General features: G+C 43.3%; 1 protein-coding gene and 1 long non-coding RNA gene across 3 annotated transcripts in view; one reads left to right on the forward strand and one right to left on the reverse strand.

Annotated features, from left to right (window-relative positions):
* Positions 1–17502, reverse strand: part of LOC135897344 (uncharacterized) — a 65413-nt gene extending 47911 nt beyond the window's left edge. Inside the window, exons 1-2 of the long non-coding RNA XR_010563020.1 lie at positions 17412–17502; positions 16837–16925 (exon numbers count right to left, since the gene is read on the reverse strand). This is a non-coding gene — a long non-coding RNA (uncharacterized lncRNA). The remainder of the gene's footprint in view (positions 1–16836; positions 16926–17411) is intronic.
* LOC135897330 (calcitonin gene-related peptide type 1 receptor-like) overlaps positions 1–17978 on the forward strand; it is a 188669-nt gene extending 170691 nt beyond the window's left edge. For both annotated transcript variants that reach the window (XM_065425952.1, XM_065425945.1), the window contains 16 exons: positions 2000–2135; positions 3457–3567; positions 4556–4641; positions 5241–5403; positions 6466–6585; positions 7041–7147; positions 8457–8548; positions 9561–9687; positions 9792–9945; positions 10379–10445; positions 11278–11344; positions 12630–12715; positions 13373–13505; positions 13820–13861; positions 14960–15049; positions 17435–17978. In XM_065425952.1, the coding sequence (XP_065282024.1) occupies positions 2000–2135; positions 3457–3567; positions 4556–4641; positions 5241–5403; positions 6466–6585; positions 7041–7147; positions 8457–8548; positions 9561–9687; positions 9792–9945; positions 10379–10445; positions 11278–11344; positions 12630–12715; positions 13373–13505; positions 13820–13861; positions 14960–15049; positions 17435–17506 (1653 nt within the window). In that variant the 3' untranslated portion in view covers positions 17507–17978. The remainder of the gene's footprint in view (positions 1–1999; positions 2136–3456; positions 3568–4555; positions 4642–5240; positions 5404–6465; positions 6586–7040; positions 7148–8456; positions 8549–9560; positions 9688–9791; positions 9946–10378; positions 10446–11277; positions 11345–12629; positions 12716–13372; positions 13506–13819; positions 13862–14959; positions 15050–17434) is intronic.
* The last annotated feature ends 1847 nt before the right edge of the window (positions 17979–19825 follow it).

Genomic DNA, 19825 nt, shown 5'->3' on the forward strand with positions numbered 1-19825 from the left:
TTCATTGTGTTCATTGAACTGTGTTCAAACGGTTTAACGAGTTCATACGGTCCGTAAAACTACTATCCTTACTTGGTACAGCTATCTAGTAATTTGCTATCGCAATCGGTGCTTCGCCGTTCGGGCGGAACAGTGACTTTTTTTCCCTCTAAGAATCGCAATGCCTCCCACATAAGAGAATTCTTCCCCTCACCGCGGTGACGCGTAGCAAGCTAGAGACACGGTTTTTCTCTCTTCCTCTTTCTTCATTCAAGTCTTCTCCCTCCTCCTGACTCTATCCGTAGTCACCGCAACACGCAAGTCTGTAGCTCAGTAGCTCGTCTTACAACGAACATGGCCTCGGTTAATGTTAACCGCACCAGTAGAAGTGTTCGCAGTCTGTAGTAATGGTAATGTGCATTTGGTAACTGACCGGGAGTGGACTAAAGAAAGAAGCTCGTGAAAACGCGAAACATGTAATCGAGCAGCTTACACATGCACCAAACTTCGTCACCTGCCCCAAGGGCTTAGAATTTGTAGCGTGGTGCTGCTGCGAAATGGTGGGATGTTCTTATGCTGCGTGGGCACGAAGGCTGCGGTCCCTACCAGCCTTTCATTTCAGTTAACCTACCAGCCTTTCATTTCTCAATTCTTCTTCACGACGTTTTAAATAATGCTGAGAAAAATGATTTACTCCCGCTGCGCCAGGCATGCACTGCAAAAGCACAAGTTTCTTATAAGTACCCACCCCGGAAGGTCAAATGAAATGCCATCTATAGCTTTGAGAATTCGTGCACAAATCGACGTAAGAAAACGTTGGTATGAGGCGAAAACATCACGGTGTAACGGCTGCACTGAGATTGCTGGTTGAATGCGCGTTCCCACAATTAAGTGTCACTTCGCATAATACACCGATTCGTTCTCTATGTCTTTATGTATTTTTAATGGTAATCGGCGCTTTTTTTTTCATTATTTTGATTACTCACAGCGCCTTCGCTTTTATATGTAAAATTGATTACCAGGATGCGCGTGCTTTCAACCTCTTCATCTGAACGAATACATATATATAGGTTGATCCACGTAACTTGACCCAAACTTTAAAAATATGATAACGACAATTAGATGTACAAAACCAAGGTAAGGTTGTGTGCCGTCGCTTGGAGATACACAGATTACTTGTTCTATTCCACTTAATTATGTAATTAGCTTTAATTAAATAATCTACTTCTCGAATATTATAATTAGAAGTAAGGTGTGAACTACAAAATTGTAGAGTAACATGAAAAGCTCCCGACACAGCTTTCTGTTGCTGAATACGTGCTACATACAATTATTTTTCCAAGCAAGAGAGAACCACGTGAATACACGAGAAATTGCCGCGCGACTGGCCGTTCGAGGCACTTTGCGTGCATCTGTAGTCGGAGAGACTGTGGTGGGTATAGTGGCGTTGCGTCGTGTTTCTCCAAAGTTCGTCGACGAAGTCTGCTGTGCGACTCTTGTCGGGATCCGCCGTTAAGTCTTCACAAATCACCGAAGCTTAGCTTAGACCTACTTCTACATGCTGTGGGAATTCGTTGTGTTTAAAGCGAATGGTAGGAAGAGAATTTTGCCTCCGCGGACTAAATGAGTGGGGGAAGAAAGCGTAGATGCAAGGCCGTTGCCGTGCTGTCGTGGTTACACTGCCGTCTTTCCATTGCGGTCACGCCATCTTGGCCATGTTGCCGTCGTCGTAGTTACGTCACCGTCTCCATCACCACCATTTCAACGCGTGCACACGGTCATCGCCACACCGTCGTCTTCTAAACGCTGGTATGCATACCAAAGCGCATCTGCGGTAAATAACGATAGCTATAACGATAATTTGTGCCGTCATCTTCAGGTATTGCTATCGACGTTACGATATAGATACTTCAGAAGTACTGCTAGCGTGTCTGATTTCTGCGATGTGCATAAGCTATTCGCTTGCTTTGACAATTTTTCACTGGTTTCCGCGACAATTTCTTTCTCTGGCCCAACGCAGATACTGTCCGCCTGCTTGCTGCCCTGGTGTTGCCTCAGTGTACAAGGCTCTCGCACCGAGCGGGTGTTCGCCCAGCTGAAGGCATTGCGCGAGTGTGAGCAGCGGGCGTTCTTCGACGCTGGAGACAACGATACCGGTGAGCGAGGCTATTCTGCTCCGACGAGGGGATCTTGATGAGGCTGCGCAAATGAAGCTCTGATGAGGTCACATGTGAGCGTTAAATGCACGCGCAGTCTTTGTCAGCAGTTTCGGAGCCACTATGCAAGTTGCGGCCCCTGTCGGCGGACGCCGTTGCGGAACTCTTAATGCAGCACGCTCGGCGTTGTAGAGTACGGGATGCTGGGGCATACTGTGCCTCCGAATATTTTTCGCCTCTGATGCAAGCAATGCTCGACAAGTACGCCAGTACACAGGTCAACCGAGAGGTCAGGGCTCACGAGCATTAGCTTCAAAAATTTTGACGAGGAGCGGACAAATGTCCAGAGCTGAGTTTCCCGCCAGGTTAACTCTCGTCAATAAATCTAGTTACCCAGTCACATCGCAAGAACATTGAAGTAAAGTTCTTTGCGATACGTATTTTTATGTGCTTTATTATTCAATTGATTTGTATTTGGCTCAATTTCACAGCGAGCAGCTTCCACAGCCAACAGGGCTTATTTGAGAATCTAATAACTTATGTGCAGTGTATCACACGCCACAGGCAGCGATAAATTGCTAAGGCAAGGATGTGAAGAAGAAAAGGTCTGCCAAACAGCAGGCATGATACGTCTCAGAAAAACAAAACAAGATGTAGTGTTTACATAAATAGGTGCATTAAGAAGTTAATATTACGTCAGTAGTAAGAGTATGAGATAGCATCCGACGCACAGTATGGACAAGTGGCATTTTATTGTGATGCTTTACGTGATGGAACTATAGAAAAGTTCCACATGAACGTAAAGTGTATTGCTCTTGCAATGGACCGGTGCCCCGTGTATGTCGGTAATCTTTTGTTTTTTTAAAGAAGGACCCCGAATTCAGTGCGTAAATATGTGTAAATTATTTTTTTCTAAACGTGATGACTCTGGCTATTACTGAGTATGATTTACTAAATATCAGAAACCAACTGCATTCTTGCAAATATCTGTAAAATGAGCTAAGGAAAAAGCATACACTCAATGAAATCAGGCAAAGCTACCGAAGTTCTGCAACCTTTGTTCTACTGAAGCATGCACGCGACGCAAAGTGACCAACGTGGCGAGAAAAGACCAAAATGCGGTGCTAAAAAGTGCGCGTGCGATCTGCGCCTTTCAAATCTTCATGGAAAACGTGAAAGGCAGTAAACTCCGAACGATGTACTTGGTTTCCTTGCTGTGCACTGTCGTTTCCTAGCAAGAACGTAGTTTCGCTCGAAATAACTGGTACGAATTTCGACGGCAAAACTAGTGCTTTTTTTTTACTTTGTCACGTACACACAGCTGGATGTGACTGGAGGTTCGACGGTTGGCACTGCTGGCCACCGACACCGCGTGGAGTCACGGCTAAAGCGCCATGTCCTACGCTCCTGCCTGGCAACGTGAATGCCTCAGGTAAGAGCCGTCGCTCATTCTCGACCATCTGACTTAAGCGTATCTGGATGGACGAGTGATATGTAGCAGCACACTTTGCCTGCTGACTACTTGTACCGGCACTCATGTTTTACTCATTTGTATGCTACTACCCTAAATTTTCGAAATGAGTGAATCCCAACTTGCTCAGTTCGCTCTTCTCGTCCGCTATGTGTGTAAGGTTGCTAAGACAGGTGCATTAATAAACAAAAAAAGGGAAACAAAGGATGTGACGGTTACCTCTTGGCAAGCTGTGCGTCTGGAACCAAAAAGGCTTGCCACGCTGGAGCAAAAAAACACGTGCGGCGTGTCGGAACTTTTTTCGGCACGCCGCTCAGTGGCCGATCGGCGAGACTAATGAGGAACGGCCGATTTGTTCCCGCCGGCACTATACCATAGATAATATCCCCGTCTCCCAACACTTACCGATCGCAGCTAAAGTGATGGCAGCTGAACGCGAACCTATCCCGTGCTTGCTGCGGTGGCAAAGACGCCAGCTAGCGTCCGCACATGCCAATGCTAGAACATTTTGCCGCGAGTGCCACTAGTACGGTGACGCCTTAAGAACACCATTCAGTGCTCTGTGTAGAAAGTTGTTTATATAGAGACTAGTCGTTGTCATTACCCTTGCTTCAGTAATGATATCAGCTAATCGCAGTCTCTTCTAGTAGAGACTCATCTAATGGAGTCATCAAAGGAATTTCTCATACCATAACTATTACTTTGCATTTTACACAGCTTACGGCCGCAAGTAATGGTGTGTACGAGTGCGAGTGCATAATTAAGTGAATAACGTATTCGCACGCCAAGTTATACCATTCATATGCTGAAAACTAATTTGTAAGTTAAGGCAACGTAATTACTGACGTGATGGCAGAACGCATCAAGGAGGGATTCAATACTTTCTTTTACCCGCAAAACATACTACCTTTACTAATTTTGTTTCTTGTTTGTTGCATTGTCAACGCAGCTACGGCCTCATACCACTGTCTTATGAGGGGCTCCTGGCAAGATGAGATGGGTAACTACAGCACCTGTACAACATCACCGTACTTCGTAAGTTTCCTTTCCGGTGCATTGGCTTCGCCGTCTATACTGTTAATTGCTACGTCTTACGATTAGTGTAAAGGCTTTAACGTTATTTGTGCGATCCTACAACTCAAACTCACAAAGCTTTTGTGCGAAAGCAAGAATAGTTTTTGCTCAGCGGTACCTTTTCGCAAATCGTGGCATACCAGAGCCAATTCTTGGAATCGCTGAGGCGTAAGAACCACCTGGTGATTTTCACACCTCGGCCCATCTTCACAAACATATTCCTAAGCTAAGACTGTTCATGAGAGCGGGCACCAATCAATCTGGAACTTTCACATACTACTATAGCGAAGGCGACCGGCCAATAGCAAACAACAGGTACGAACGAAAAGCTTTGCAAATTCCTGTTGTTTCTGTTCCTCGGACTCAAGATTTGCATCTCAAGAGTGACGCAATATGTCCAGACGCGAGGGTTACTCCAATGTATTAGAATTATTTAGGGGCATATTTCTAATTGTAAATTGGTGCGTGTTGTTGGTTTCACAGAACAGTGGCTGTTACGATGTGAAATGATTTCGATTGGTTGCCAGTCTTGCCGCATTGTGCTTATAATCTCGTACCAGGACCCCGAATTGAAGCTTCTGCTTGACATTGCTGAGGAGATAGGGGAGTACGTTCCTTGGGAGCAGAGCTCTCCGAGAGGGGAGAACTGGATGTGGCAAGAGAAGATCGACCACTTCAAGCACTGCCTTGAGCACGTACTCCTCAAGCCATTTCCTGAACTCGGTGCGTACTCAAGACCACTTCTCACGTTTGGCGTTCACTTCCAGAGCAGCTAGATAGAAATTGTTTACGTTTTAATAATGAAATAACTTAATTTAGATAGAAACGCTTGTGGTTAATAACACGATTTCTTCCCTCGAGCTCAATAACAGGAATGAGTGAATGTTATTTTAAGGTAAAATTGAAGTGCATAATTGTCTGTTTAGCAAAAATACAATAGGTCTAATTATCCTTTTAACCAATCAGTTCAGGGCGTACACTTGAATTCGCGAATTGAGGCCCATTAGTTCCCAATGCAAGTTCACTTGAAACAAGTTTTTAGAGTAGAAACTCTTCATAAGCTTGCCATGTTTTATCAGCTCATTATAATGTACTACTAATTAAACTATTTTATCAACCAGCTCGGGTGCCCCATTTATACTACCAATCAAAGGAATCGAACGAACAATGAAGTCAATGAACTAATGTGTGTTTAGTAGCGCAAGGGCCAGGTATGGCCACAGAGCACCCACAAAGAAGTCAAGGAAAGCATAGGGTAAAGCTGTTAATAATTAAAATGTCGAAGTAATGTGAATAAGGGCTAAATTACCGACAAAGGTTAAACACTCCCACGGCTAAATTTAATTTAGGCAAACAAATTCTCAAGAAAATCGGCGACAGCACAGTCATCGCCACGACTCAATTAGCGAAGCAACACAGGTGCCATGCGTTGGTTCTGGGACGACATTACACCGGCAGGAAGTTACGTTTCGTTGAATCTAGAATTGCGATAAAAATTATTTTTCCTAGACATTCCGGCTCTAAATACGTTGGCATCGTATGGCTAAAGCTGTATATTTGCCAGTAGTTTCGATGACAAAGAGAGCTCCACATTCTGAATTGCTTGCGTAATATATTTCAAGATCTATTTTATTAACGCTGCACTGATATCCTTTCTTCCAACACTAATGAGCAAACACACGCATGCACGCTGAAGTCACGTGTTCGTAATTTCAATAAGTGCCGAAATTATGCAAGAAAACTACATGACGGCAAAGACTTCTTTTTTTTTGTTTTTCTGGCTAGGGGCAAACGAGTCTCTGTGTCCCCGAACATGGGATGGCTGGAACTGCTGGGACGACACGCCACCTGGACAGACGGTGTTCGCGCCATGTCCACAATTTGTGGCCGGCTTTTTGTCGACTAGTGAGTAAATTTTATTAGAACAGCTTTCGACACACAGTTGCTACTTTGACAGAACAAAAAGAGAAGAAAAGAAACAAAGGAAAGAAATCTCGAGCAATGATCGAGTGGATGTAGTTTGACCTGTACAGTGATCAGGAAATGCATTCACAAAAAGGTTCTTACATTACAATTGTTTGTGAGAACAAATTCAGGCTAAGTCTGTTGCCGGGGATATCGTTAACGAAGGTGACCAGCTAGTGGCAAAAAGTACTTACTAAAGAAAATTTTTGGGGGAATTCACGCCAGGTTCTCTGATTAAGTGACGTCAAAGCTTTAGTGCAAAGCAAAACAGTAAGAGTTATAAAGTTAAATTAGGATAAATCCGCATGTCGATGCTGAAAAGAACGTGAAGTTGGTTTGAGCTAAATCATTGAAGCTGTTGCTGCTGTTTCTCTTTTTGTTTCTGGCTCACGCAGGACAAGCACATAAATTATGCACGTCAAACGGCACGTGGTTCCGGCACCCCGTAACCGGTCACATCTGGTCCAACTACACCGCCTGCGTAGACACTCACGACCTTCAGGTTAGTGCTTGCAAACTTGTCCCTCAAGCATGAGACCGTTCCTAACGACTCTTGGTGCATTGTTTATCCGTCAGCCCATTTATCTTCCGGTCCAATGTATATGTGCGTTCTTGTATCGAATTGCCAAAATATTATTATAAATGTAATAAATTATTAATACAATCAATTCATTCAATTCAAATTAAATGCCCCCTTGAGTCGCGTCAATGCACACTTAGCCTGTGTGAACTGCTTACGTGTTCTCATATTGTAAGCTGACCTGCGGCCTATCTCTGCTGTACCACATAAACTTATCTACGCCTGTGAACTCCCCGTGCGCAACTCTTGGGTACTTTTGGTCCACCAGTAATCTAAACTTCGTTTGCTTATCTGGATCGCTGACCAGTTAACGCTACCATCAGCTTGGCACTCCACCGCTTCTGGAAGCTGGACGTTCGGTGCACGGTTTACGCTGGGTGGATTTCTCGGCATGCCACAAGAACGCGCCGATTTGTCTCTAGGTTTCTGTAGCAAATGATAGACCGCGCTACACACGCCCAGTCAACTCACAATTGTAAATCTACGAGTAAATTGATGTCTCTCGCCTTTTGAAAAGCTCAGTGGCAGGTATTAGTCAGCAATTCTTTCATTGGCCGCGGAGCACCCTCTGCGAAAATAACACATAAAGGAGTACCTAAAAGCGAAATACGGAGGAACGTTAGTCCCAAGTACCGTTAAGTTACTTGCGAAATAACTGAGCGATTGGAGCTAACCATTCATTACTGTGCCTATCCCGGTGCCACAATAAGGGGAAAAAGGAAAAGTGGCTGAAACAGGAGCGAGCACCACACAACAAGAAGGCGAAGTGTCGGAATGGCCTCTACACGTCTTGAATGCAACTTCTGGCCGTTCGATATCACAGTCCTGGCACAGAGCGGCGCATTGAACGAAACGAGAAAAAAAATATTACGAAAGCGGGCGCGATCTTGTACGCGACGGCACAAGGCACTACGATCGCGACGGGCCGCATGTTTTGCAATATGTCTCGGAATTCACCCGTTCATCGTGCCTTTGTTCATGGCAATATTCAAACCTGAATCTATAGCGCCGGTCGTAAGGCATGAGTCAATGCATGTGCCTGTCATGGTGGGGTCAGACTCGGCGACATTTTTTTAAGGGGAAAAATGACGCACAGTGAGGAATTTACTTTCTCAGTTTATCAAGGCAACGCGTGCTGGTTTTTAAAAATTTTTTTATTGAAGCAGCGCCAGTATGAAGGGTCGGCTCCCTAACCAGCCACATTGCTTGACAAACATTTTCCTTTTTGCAGTTCCGAAACTTGGTCAATTCCCTCTACGTCACGGGATACTCCATATCTCTGGTCGCTCTACTCTTGTCACTCTTCATATTTTGTTACTTTAGGTGAGTTTTATCTCTAGCCTTTTAACGTTCATGCCAGCGCGTTCAGCATGCATTTCTAACTTCGGAATAGCTAACGTGATTTTTCTGTGACAGGAACATTTAGTGCTCATTTTCGAATGTATGCATACAATGCATGCGCGCGTTCAAAGATTCACGGTTTTGTTCAGAAACCATGCTTCTAATTTTGTCAGATAATGCGACCTCACTTTTATGCTAGCACTCTGCAGTAGTGAAATGTGGGCAGTAAGAACTCACGAAAAACGGCAATTTTGCATGGAATCGCCCTAGGTTGACAAGTACTGTAATGGTGCTTAAGGAAGCTGTCTAAATATGTTATCCTAGCTAAGATACGTTCTAGTTGTGCGGCATTTGCATAGTATTTCAGCGTTTTACGAAGTGTTATATTTCTTACTTGAACTGACCGTGTGATATGCCATAAGGAAGAGTAACATTACTATTCCTGCTTCAAATAGCTCGCGCGCATTCAGTAGGCGCTGCACGGAAATACATAATTCGGCGCCTGTGTCGCCACAATTGTACAAGTGAACTATATAATGTTAAAACTTCCCGGAAATGCTAACTGATTAGCATTTTAACTATAGAAAGAAACCTTAAATACTACTGCCGTGGCGATAGTGGTATTCTAGAGAGTTTGAGACAGAATCTACATCTTCGCCATGGTAGGCTTTGGTATAATTGAGCCAACCGGTTATGAGTGCATTTATTGCATTCACAACTGCAAGCGCAAGATGAATAATATTTAGTCATGCAGTCTTGAGTGAAAATATATTGTTTCTGTAAATAAACTGGAATATCAAGATATCCCATTGGATCAGAAAGGAACGTGATGGACGACAAAGACAAACAGTGATAGTACAATATTTATTGAGGTTTTTAGTAAATTTGTTCTGGCCTGTGTTTGTCCTGACCCTTCACCAAGGACTCCTGTAAATAATGCCGCCAGTTTTCTAGTTTTCAATACTCAAACATTACCTCCGTCTCCACCATGCAGATCTCTTCGTTGTAGGAGGATCACTATTCACAAGAATTTGTTCACTTCGTTCATCATCAATAATCTATGTTGGATTCTATGGTACATCCACGTCATCGCGCAGCCACATGTGATAGAAGAGAGTCCGGTAAGTTGAGACTAATGCAGAATGTATGTGAAGCAAAACAAAGTGTAGAAAATTGCCAGGAAGAGCATTAAGGTTGAAGTGTTTGTCCCTTTCTTTTCTCTCAGAGCTGGTGCCAGGCTCTGCACGTCGTGACGCAGTACTTCCTTTTGTGCAATTACCTCTGGATGTTCTGCGAGGGTCTTTACTTGCACACGCTACTTGTTATGGCGTTCATCGCCGAGGACAAGATTCTCAAGTGGTTCCTGCTCATCGGATGGGGTTAGTACAACGCAAAGCATATGTTTCACTTGAAAGTTTCTGGCACAAACCTGCAGCCATATGAAACTAGATATGAACAGCTTTGGTTTGAGCCGTACTGTGAAGTAATGGACCAGAATTTACTTTATAATAAAATTTGTGCCTCAGAAAACAGTGTGTCCCAGAATACATGATTGGCCGGTGTGGCACTCTTCCCTTTCTGAAGGAACGCGTATTTTATGTTCCTATAGCAACAAAGACCTCTGCTAACCGCAGGACTGAAACATCACTCTTCATTACCCTAAGCAGTTTACGCTAGTACCTTCCGCCAATAGACTTTGTTAACACAGTAATTGCTTTAGATTCCTGTTCGTATGGTTGGGAAAGAAATTTCAATGTCGCAGAAGCTGCCAGTAATTAGTATAATCAGAAACGGCTTGCTTACATTTTCCAGGGTTTCCTTTGCTTCCAACCATAGGTTACGCTGTAATGCGTGGCTTAGATCCTGAGGCATCAAGAATGTGAGTCCTAACTTTCCCTTTCCATTGTCGGTTTGTCTCGTATGCTTATCGCGTAGCTGTCCGGGTGTTGTAGATGTGGCAGATAGTAATCACTTTATCCACTGCGTCTCGACACACCATTATTAAGGATTGATGCACAACTCAAACATAGAGCTCACTCTTCAACAGTAACCGTGTGACTAAGACTCTGGAAATTAAATGCGCCTATTGTTCGTTTTGAGTTGACGCTGGCGTTACGCATGAAAAGCAGGCTCACACGTGAAGCCAACTGGGTGTATTTCATTCTGGCGTCGCCTGTAGGACGTAACCGCCTATTAATGAATATATTTTTTTCTGGTGGTACAGCAGCCCATGCGAAAATATATTATTAGGAGCAGGAGCATACCGCGAAAAGATGAAATTTAGTCCTGTTTCAATGTCCCTATGGCAAATGGCGCACAATGTAATAGGTGTCAATACCTGTGGAAACAATTTACGATGTGCAGCGAGACATTTATCAAACGATCGACATTTTTTTCAATAAATGTAATCCGTATTTCAAAAATCAGAACATAATATCTTTTTTAAAGGCAGCAAGAACAGTGATCTATGCAGTCCTTTTGTGGTTATTTGAATGATTCATGATGTTTAATATCCGAAATGAACACAGTGACTTTGATAGACGCCGTACTTAAGGGTTGCGAATTATCATGTATTATATAACTGTTTTTTTAACGTGCATCTAAATATCCGGGAATGAGCTTAATTATTTTATTGCATTCTGTGCTTCGTCGAAATGCTGCCTTTATTACTGTACCCATGAAACATTTTTTTGTGTATCTTATCTTCACAGGTGCTGGGTCGAGCATGACGTCTGGTACACTTATATCCTGAGCGTTCCTGTGTGCTTCTCGATACTGGTAAATATTCTTCTTCTCAATGTTAGCGCTCGGTTAACCTTTTTTAATTACCTGTGAATTTCAGGGTATGAAACAAAACACGATCTGAAAACTATGTTGCTCAAGTTGTTCGATTCACATTAATGCTCTCTAGCACCAGAATAAAATTTAGGTTCAATAATAAAAGAAAAGGTTGGTGATTTATCTTTTGTCACGTAGTGAAGCCGATTTACGATGAATTGTTAAGCGACGAGCCTTTGAGCTCTGTTGGTACAGTTGTTTTATAACTAGGTCTATAGGTACGTTGTTTAGAATTAGATATCTTGTTTCCGTATGGTTGAAACGTCGTTTGGGTCACGCGTTAATTCAGACGCATCTCAGTTACGGCCTGCTGATGCGGGGAACTTCAAGTAAAAAAAATTCGTATTGAAATTACTTGTCTACAAAAACAAGCAGTTCACTGCATCAAAAACCTCGGACGCCGCGATCAGACGTCCCTGTTTTTCTCCGGAAGCATAGTCTTTCGAAAGTTATCCATTTGTATAACCTTTAGCTCGATAAATAAACACGGGCTGGTATACAGAAAGATTGTTCATTTTTCATGCAAAATACCTTCAAGTGTCACTTCACGTAATTTCAGGCATAACCATTCTAGTATTTTTTTAATGGGACGAGCTAGGGTACAAAACAACTAACGTAGCTAATTTTAACCTTGATAAATGCACATGAGAAGACGATTACCAACGGGCACAATTTCAGATCATTCAATGGCTTTAAAGTGGTATGAAAACATATCTATTTTTTTTCTCGTTGAGATTTTTTTCTACCGAGTAGTTCGGCTATTTCTCATCTGCATGTTTGTATGACTTAATATATCCATTTATTGTTAGATCACATTGTTTAACTAGTTGATTTTGGCGTCTATATTTCTTGCACAAGCTACAATGCTGGACTTTCACTGTCTTGTTTTTATCCAGAAAAATGTATCGCGATGTACATGTATACCCCATGTTAGGCTTCTAACGTGTGGTATTAAATTATGAGCAATGTATGGGTGACAGGGCCTACGCCAGGCAGATTAGTCTCTGCTTTAAACTTGCCATCCAAGACTTTCAGTGCGTCTAAAGCAATGCTAAACAAATAAATAAAAAATTACATTCACAAGAACATATTTCGTCGCTGATATACAAGAACTTAAACTAAAAAAAAAATAAGCAAATCAACAATCTACAGTTCAATGTTTAAAAATTCAACAGTTGGCTGGTGTGCTCACACGCAGCTTTTATGTCCTCGTTTGTTTCAACAGCTGAGCTTCGCATTTCTCGTCAACATCGTAAGGGTTCTTGTCACGAAGCTTCGGGCTGTCAATTCCCCTGACAACGAGAGCACAAGGTGAGCTAGAACTCTTCTCCGCCATACACTGGTTGCGTAGCGCTCAAGCGTGGCCCATGCTGCAATAATGGACGTGTGGACTATACGATGAAAATACAGTTTCACGATGTCGATTGCAATGAAGGGCGTTTCACGTGTATGTAGTCATATAATACGTGGGTCACGCGTGATCGACTAAGTTATGATTGAATCTTGATAAAACAACAAGAAAATATGAAATGTTGCTACAGTCACCACGAAAGGGAACAGGCAAACGTGTTGAAACATTAGCGCATGCTACCACGATAATAAATAAAATTATAAGGTATTGTTGCTTGACAATACATTTGTTTACTCATTTTATTTCTCGTCAGAAACTATGTATACAAACCCCAGAACATTGGTGTATCTTGTAGCCATGGCAGTCAGTTACAAGGACATTTTGATAATATAGTAGCCTTTTCATTTGATATGGGTCCACAAACCAAAGCACTGCCCTGAAGACGGGCACGGCATTTATCATAACGCTAGAGAACTTAAGCAACAAGAGCCATCCAAAGCGCACTGTAATCGGAAGGCAGAATAACTACGCTGTGATGTACTTTCACATAGTCGATAGAAAGTAGCCAGTTCTTTGACAGCTTGCATACTTAATTCGGACCCTGTGTTACATTTCAGGAAAGCCGTGCGGGCTACCGTGATATTGCTTCCTCTCCTGGGTTTGCACTACGTGGTGACTCCCTTCAGGCCCGACAAGGGATCCATCTTTCTTGCATATGAGATAATCTCAGCGCTGGTCACTTCGTTACAGGTGAGAAGTCCCGTGCATTGCTTCAAAGCACAACAAATTTGACGCCCGTAAAGCACGTGAAAAGGGTGCCATATTGGGCGTTTCATCAGGTCTATAATGTCCGCTTCTTCCTGTTATTTCAACTACGGACATATTTAGTGCTATAACGACCGAGCGTTTGTACACCTTTACGTTATAGAGGTTAGAATGAACGTTTTCGTGAAAGCTTGAAATGAACAGCACAGCAATCTTTCAGCTTCCAGCACGTTATAATTCCAAATTTATGTAAGAGTATAAACACGTGATGTCTCCATCCTTTGTGTTTTTTTTTGCAGGGTCTTTGTGTTGCTCTCCTGTTTTGCTTCTTCAATGGAGAGGTGAGCAGAAAAATCATGTCTGTCAAAAGACTCGAGGAATTTTCGTTCAACTGACCGTACACTCTTATAAGGCATATGCGTGGTAATTGGATCGAAATTTTCAGGAACGCCGTCTTTCGGGCGAATAAGCTTCATGAATATTTGTGCCGCCAAAGTAGCTGTCGTTCTCGGCAGGTTCCATGTCTGTATTAGGTTGTCATTAGAATAGAGCGCTATGCAACTTGCAACCGAGCTGGGTCGATGCAAACGCTAAAGTTTCACGTACTACCCTAGTCTATTGAAGTTAAGAAAAACAAAAGACCATTCACATGCACAGGCACACAAGCACGTAAATGTACGCAACATTAAATGACCAAATTGGAAAATGAATGACGCTATATCGCAGCGACAATAAACGGTTTTTCACCTCCTGTAACCCAGGAACCAGCAGTGCGCATCATTAAGCTTTGGGCACTATCGAAAAAAAAACAGCTACTGGTGTATTGAAAACATAGTTAATAATTTTTTCACAGAAAATTATATAGCTAATTAGCATCCGGGTACCAACAATTTGTACCATAGCCAAATGCACCGGAAAGCTCAGTGATACAACGATGCAGCCATAATGACTTCTTTAATTTTCGGGTATCAAGTTCAATTTCTATATATGAAGCGTATAATATCTACTAATAAAAATAAAACTAGCTTTATTGTACATAAAAGTGGTCACATATACATGTGCTGCTACGAAATACTTTTGGTTGGGCAGACAAATCTAGCTCAATAGACCACATCGTAAAGATATTAAGTATCGGATGCATGACATACTTAAGGATTCGCTGCAATATAACCTCATATCGAGGTTATATAACAGCGAAATTTCGGTTGTGGTCCTTCAATTACTAATTTAGATTTTCTTGGCCATTTTAGCGAAGTTATTCAAGTGTTCTGCCATAGCTTGTTTTTGTTCTTGTTGTTTCTTGGCCCTCAGAGACCCAGTTTGAGATGTCTTACCTCAAGAATCGGAGCGCATACTTTCCGATTCGATTTTCGCTCATTTCGCCCACATGCTTCTTTTTTTTTATAATCACCCGCTGTTGTCTTTTTTTCCTGTCACAGGTTCTAGGCGTCCTTCGGAAGACACTCTCGCAGACACCGTGTTTCAGAAATGACAGCCGACGGATGTCTTACGCAAATACCAGCATCAGCGTAAGTCGCTTTAGGAAGCCCCCGCAAAAGTATAAATGCGTGACCGTAATTTAGGAAACCCTGCTGCGTGTCCTGCGTGCTAGCATTGATACTCTTGCGTCTCACGTGCTTCCCCATGGCGGCCATCTTGCGCAGTGAGACCGCGAGCATGGCACTTTTGAAACGCGGTCGCGTCCCCTGCATGCACACTTACACGCACATTGTACGCTGCACCACGACGCGTGGTTTCCGAGATGGAATAGCGAAAACCCCGTGTCTGTATTTTGTAGCCCCTCCTCACTTATAACTGTGTATTAAGTGTCTTGTGCTCTGTACATATATTGAATTAAGATATTGCAGTCTATGCTTTCTTGTTGCCCTGTCGTAGCGTTGAGCCAAGTGATACGCTGAAGATTCGGCACACAGGGTATATTGCTGCGCGCAATATTTTTTTTTCTGTCTCCTGCGCCAGCAGTAGTTTCTAAGTCCGCGAATAATATTAGTTTCACCTCGTACTTTTTCATACATTAAGACTGGAAGCTCCTCCGTACATTACACGACATCATGCGCACAAGATGTGTCTGTAATTCTGCGTAGACACATTGATTCTCTCCCCCCTCATCACCTGCTTGTAAAATATTCCTCATCTCGCACTCGATTTTTTTCGTTTGTTCGTGTGCTCCTGTGTGTGTTTATTTTTTCGCAATCTGGCTGGGTACTTAGCACTAATGTTGTGGGCAGGAGCCAGATTGGCACCATTATCCATTATTAAATCACAGCTCAATAGTGCATTGCGGTTTTGTGTTGTGTCCTAAAAAGTGCACGTCAAAGTATTTTGCTGTGTTTAGTATTTATTTCGACACCATCATTGCGAGCTCTAACGCCGCTTCTAATGCCAGCGCTGGCGCCAGCTCGTCAGGAAGACTTGCAAATTTGATAGCGGACCCACACGAGATATATGCAGATGTGATATCTGCGTGCATAAAAAAGCGTCACGGGCTGCTATTTTCCTGAGCATGCTTTGCGTCATGTTCAAGTATGCCACACTGGGCAACAGCCGCACCTGCATGCTAATTCAGAACTAGATGTTGACAACAACCTTTAAAAAACCTTTCAGCGCCGTTATCACTGCTTTCCTCCCACATTTCCCTAGTGAGGCGTAGTTTTTAAAGCGTATGTGCCTTGCCATATGTTTCACCTGTTCAATGCACGCACCATATTCAGAACTGCGTTATGTGCTCTTAGCACTTCGTTGTTGCTAGAGAACATTTTATCATATGTGCTCATTACTGTTGTTGCTTATATCACCCGCAGTGTATTTTGTGCTTGCTGTAAATCCTTTCCGGAAAAAAGCGTTCTCTCTTAGAGTACCTAAATGAGGTCTGCCGAATTCTCCATTTGCACAATATTTTTGATTTTGTACTGAACATGTATGATTGATGTGATGGCGGAATCTCATGCCATTACGCGTGCCAAACGTATGCTCCAGCTTGATTCGTGATCACTGACATGTTTGTATACATTGTGTAAAAGATGCTACTTTTGCTGCTTTGCACTCCGCGATTCCTCGAAAAATACTACCGTGTGTGTATTTAGCAGCTGATATGCCTGTATAACTTGTGTATGAACTAATTGTTGCTGTTCATAGCTGTAGAAACACAAATGTTATTTGCCACCACCAGAGTCTTTTGTTGCTTCACTGTTGTCTGTTTCCCGTAGCATCTCTGTAATATTTGTTCTGTTAAAAGAGCACAATAAAGCATGAAATACGACAGTGACATTTCTTTCGCATCGTGCAAAACACTCACCTCGGTCTTGATGCACATGGTCATAGTTACACGGCCTGCATGCTGCTTAACTGCTTGAGATGGCACGACATGACGGTTGTCTTCCTGCCCTGCATGTGTTCCCAAACTGCGACACTTAGCACGCTATTTAAAAACGATTTTCTTCCGTTAAACCAGCGATTGAAGTTGCGAAGATGTTGTGCCTAGCTATACTAGACACTGTGTCCTACCATATCATGTCATATGCTGAGCAGACTGTTACACAAACTGTTGGTAACCATAGCGATAGCTACTGATTCAGTGACATTCTTGAAATTTCTTTAGCCACAGTTCTGTTATTTTAATCACCGAGCGATTCGCCTCATGTGCCCTGAAAACGTTCAGATCACCGCGAACTGGCAAACAGATTTTGCAGTATTGAAAATTCGCCGTTGGAGCATGACTCTGTATAACAAGTAGCAGAATTTATCACCCACTTAAAATCTTTGTACGGCGCACCAAACCTGTTCCGCAGAACCTTAACTCCGTTTCAACAAGCACGTTCGGTTAAAAGCTTTAAACGTGTTGCCACAAAACGTCACGAAAGGCGCACTTACAGCTTAGTCGTTTCCTTTTACAGTTTCTTCCAAGACGTTCCTCTGACGGCAGAAGTCCGTCTGTGTCGCCCAACCATCAGCAGACCATGCTGTGAAAGGAGACAAGCGGGAGTTTGTGTGTAAAAAGACTGGACAGCTCATTTCTTCGCCAATTGAACGTCAAATATTCCTGGGGGACAATTTCGCCGAACAGCAAACACGCACACGCACGGACGATGCCAAGTTTTTCGTTACACGGCCAGACACTCGTCCCCAACTGTGCTTGCAAGAAACTCCGCTCTCCTTGCGAATGTCGCGATGTGCATACCAACGGACCGACCGTCGCTGTCCACCGTAACATGGTGGCAGCCCATCGGACATCAGATCACAAATGTTTTCTTCTTTTTATTATTTTGTCGATGATGTCGATTGCTTATACCTACCCGAGTTTTTTTGTTGTTGTTACTTTGCGAGGAATATGTCAACCAAACGATTGTGCCGTTAACACGAGAAAAGCGCTTATGAGTGCTAACTGTGACTGAAATGTACGAAGAGATGCGCGTGAAGTGAACTTTTTGAGAGACGAAAGTCGCTGGTCAATTTTCTTTCTTAAATCGACGTCAAAATGCGGAAGTCACCTGGAGAAGGGAGTGGCCTCGCTTACGAGCTTTTAAATAAATTCATAAAGGTGAGTAAGTACTCGATGGACTTCCGGCATTACTTATCATGCTATGAATAACTCCGTTAAACATGCTTATGTACAGAATTTCCTTCGAGTGGTAAAGCTTCACGGCCCCAAACGCACACAGAAAGAGAGAGAGAGAGAGGTAGACGAAGAAGGAAAGACAAGATTGCGAATTAAGGCGTTGTCCGGTTTGCTACTCTAGAAGTATGGAAGGGTGAAAGGGGGAAATTGATAACAAAAGTGAAAGGCATAAAAAAAAGGAAGTAGTTGTCTGTTTTAAGCACTGATCTTGAAACAGTATCGATCAGTGCTCGCAAATGAATGTTCACTAATACCATAGAAGAAGTAATATGACATTGTCGTGACCATCACGTTAAGCAGTGCGATGCAGCAGGAAGCAGGACAATAGACACGGAAAAACGAGGACAAGCGCTTCCTGCCAACTGAAATTTTATTGTCTGATACAAGGTTTCAAAGAGAAAAACAAAAGGAAAAAACAACGTAAAAAAAAACAAAGATGCCATCACCACTCATTGGTGGCGCTGGCGTTGTCTAAAAGTGCCAACCTTCTTTGTGATAAGGCCTGGGAAGTCTCAGTCATGCATAGGCATCCTTCACGTCATATTGTCGTACCAGACAATAAATTTCCGCTGACCAACAAGCGCTGCTTCTCGTTCTTTCTGTGTCCCTTGTCCCGCTTCGCGCTGCACCACACGGCCTCACGGAAAGCTAGCTAGCCCAAACCATAAACCTTTTAAATGACATTACGATCAAGAAAAATAAACAGGACGAATGTTGATGAAAGAGCGCGCTAGCACGTGATGGCAAGCAGTCATTTCTATCATAGAGTTCCCTACAATCATTGCTAAAGAAACTACGATAATTCAGCCACCATGGGTATGATTGTTAGCTCATGCATTTGTCCGATGACCTTCGTGCTTCTCGCTTCACACTATCTTGTTGGCTTTTTCTTTCATTACTTTTTATCTGCCTTAATTGGCCTAGTTTCAAAAAAATCTGTACTTTTGTAAATGCACGAGGCGATAAGACTGTGCGAACACGTATAATCGCCATTACAATTGCCAGGACATCCGCTTGTCGGGGTGGCCAAATAGGAACGCGCCAAGCATTGCCTCGCGCTGGCTCGCCCGCGAGAAATTTTTGAAGGTGATCATGCTGCTTGTCGACGCATCACTCCGTAACCTAATGGTTTCAATATCGGGCTGCTGTGCCAGATGTCCTGTGTTCGGATACTGTGGTCGGACAATTCTGTTAATGTTTATGTAATTATTTATGACGCTCTACATAATTGAAAGTGACGAGTTTCCAAAGTCGTGAAGCCCCTCAAGGTCAGAATTTAGAAATTTAGGCCAAGCATGTACTTACCATCATTCCCAGGCTGGCCGAACCACCTTACTTGCAGCTCCCGTGGAACACCCACAGTTCCCTCTAGTAATTAGTGCATGAAACTCTGTGCTTTCTGTAGACACCGCGCGCGGACGCGCTGCGTTCGTGGTTGGTGTGGCTCGGAAGATTCAACACGCAGCCAATCGCGCAGATGTCCCAGAGTTACAGGGGCCGTTAGAAGCGCGACGACGTTTCCAGGTATCGAGAACGATAGGCAAAGGAATCAAACGCGGCGAGCAGACAGTGAGCGGCACAAGATCGAAAAAGTGACAGCAACTGCGGCAGGTAGCGGCACTCAAACCTATGCCGCGAAACGAGCCACGTACGACCTACTGCTGCCCGA

The sequence above is a fragment of the Dermacentor albipictus genome, chromosome 1 (genome assembly GCF_038994185.2).
Source record: "Dermacentor albipictus isolate Rhodes 1998 colony chromosome 1, USDA_Dalb.pri_finalv2, whole genome shotgun sequence".
Taxonomy (NCBI): Eukaryota; Metazoa; Arthropoda; class Arachnida; order Ixodida; family Ixodidae; genus Dermacentor; species Dermacentor albipictus.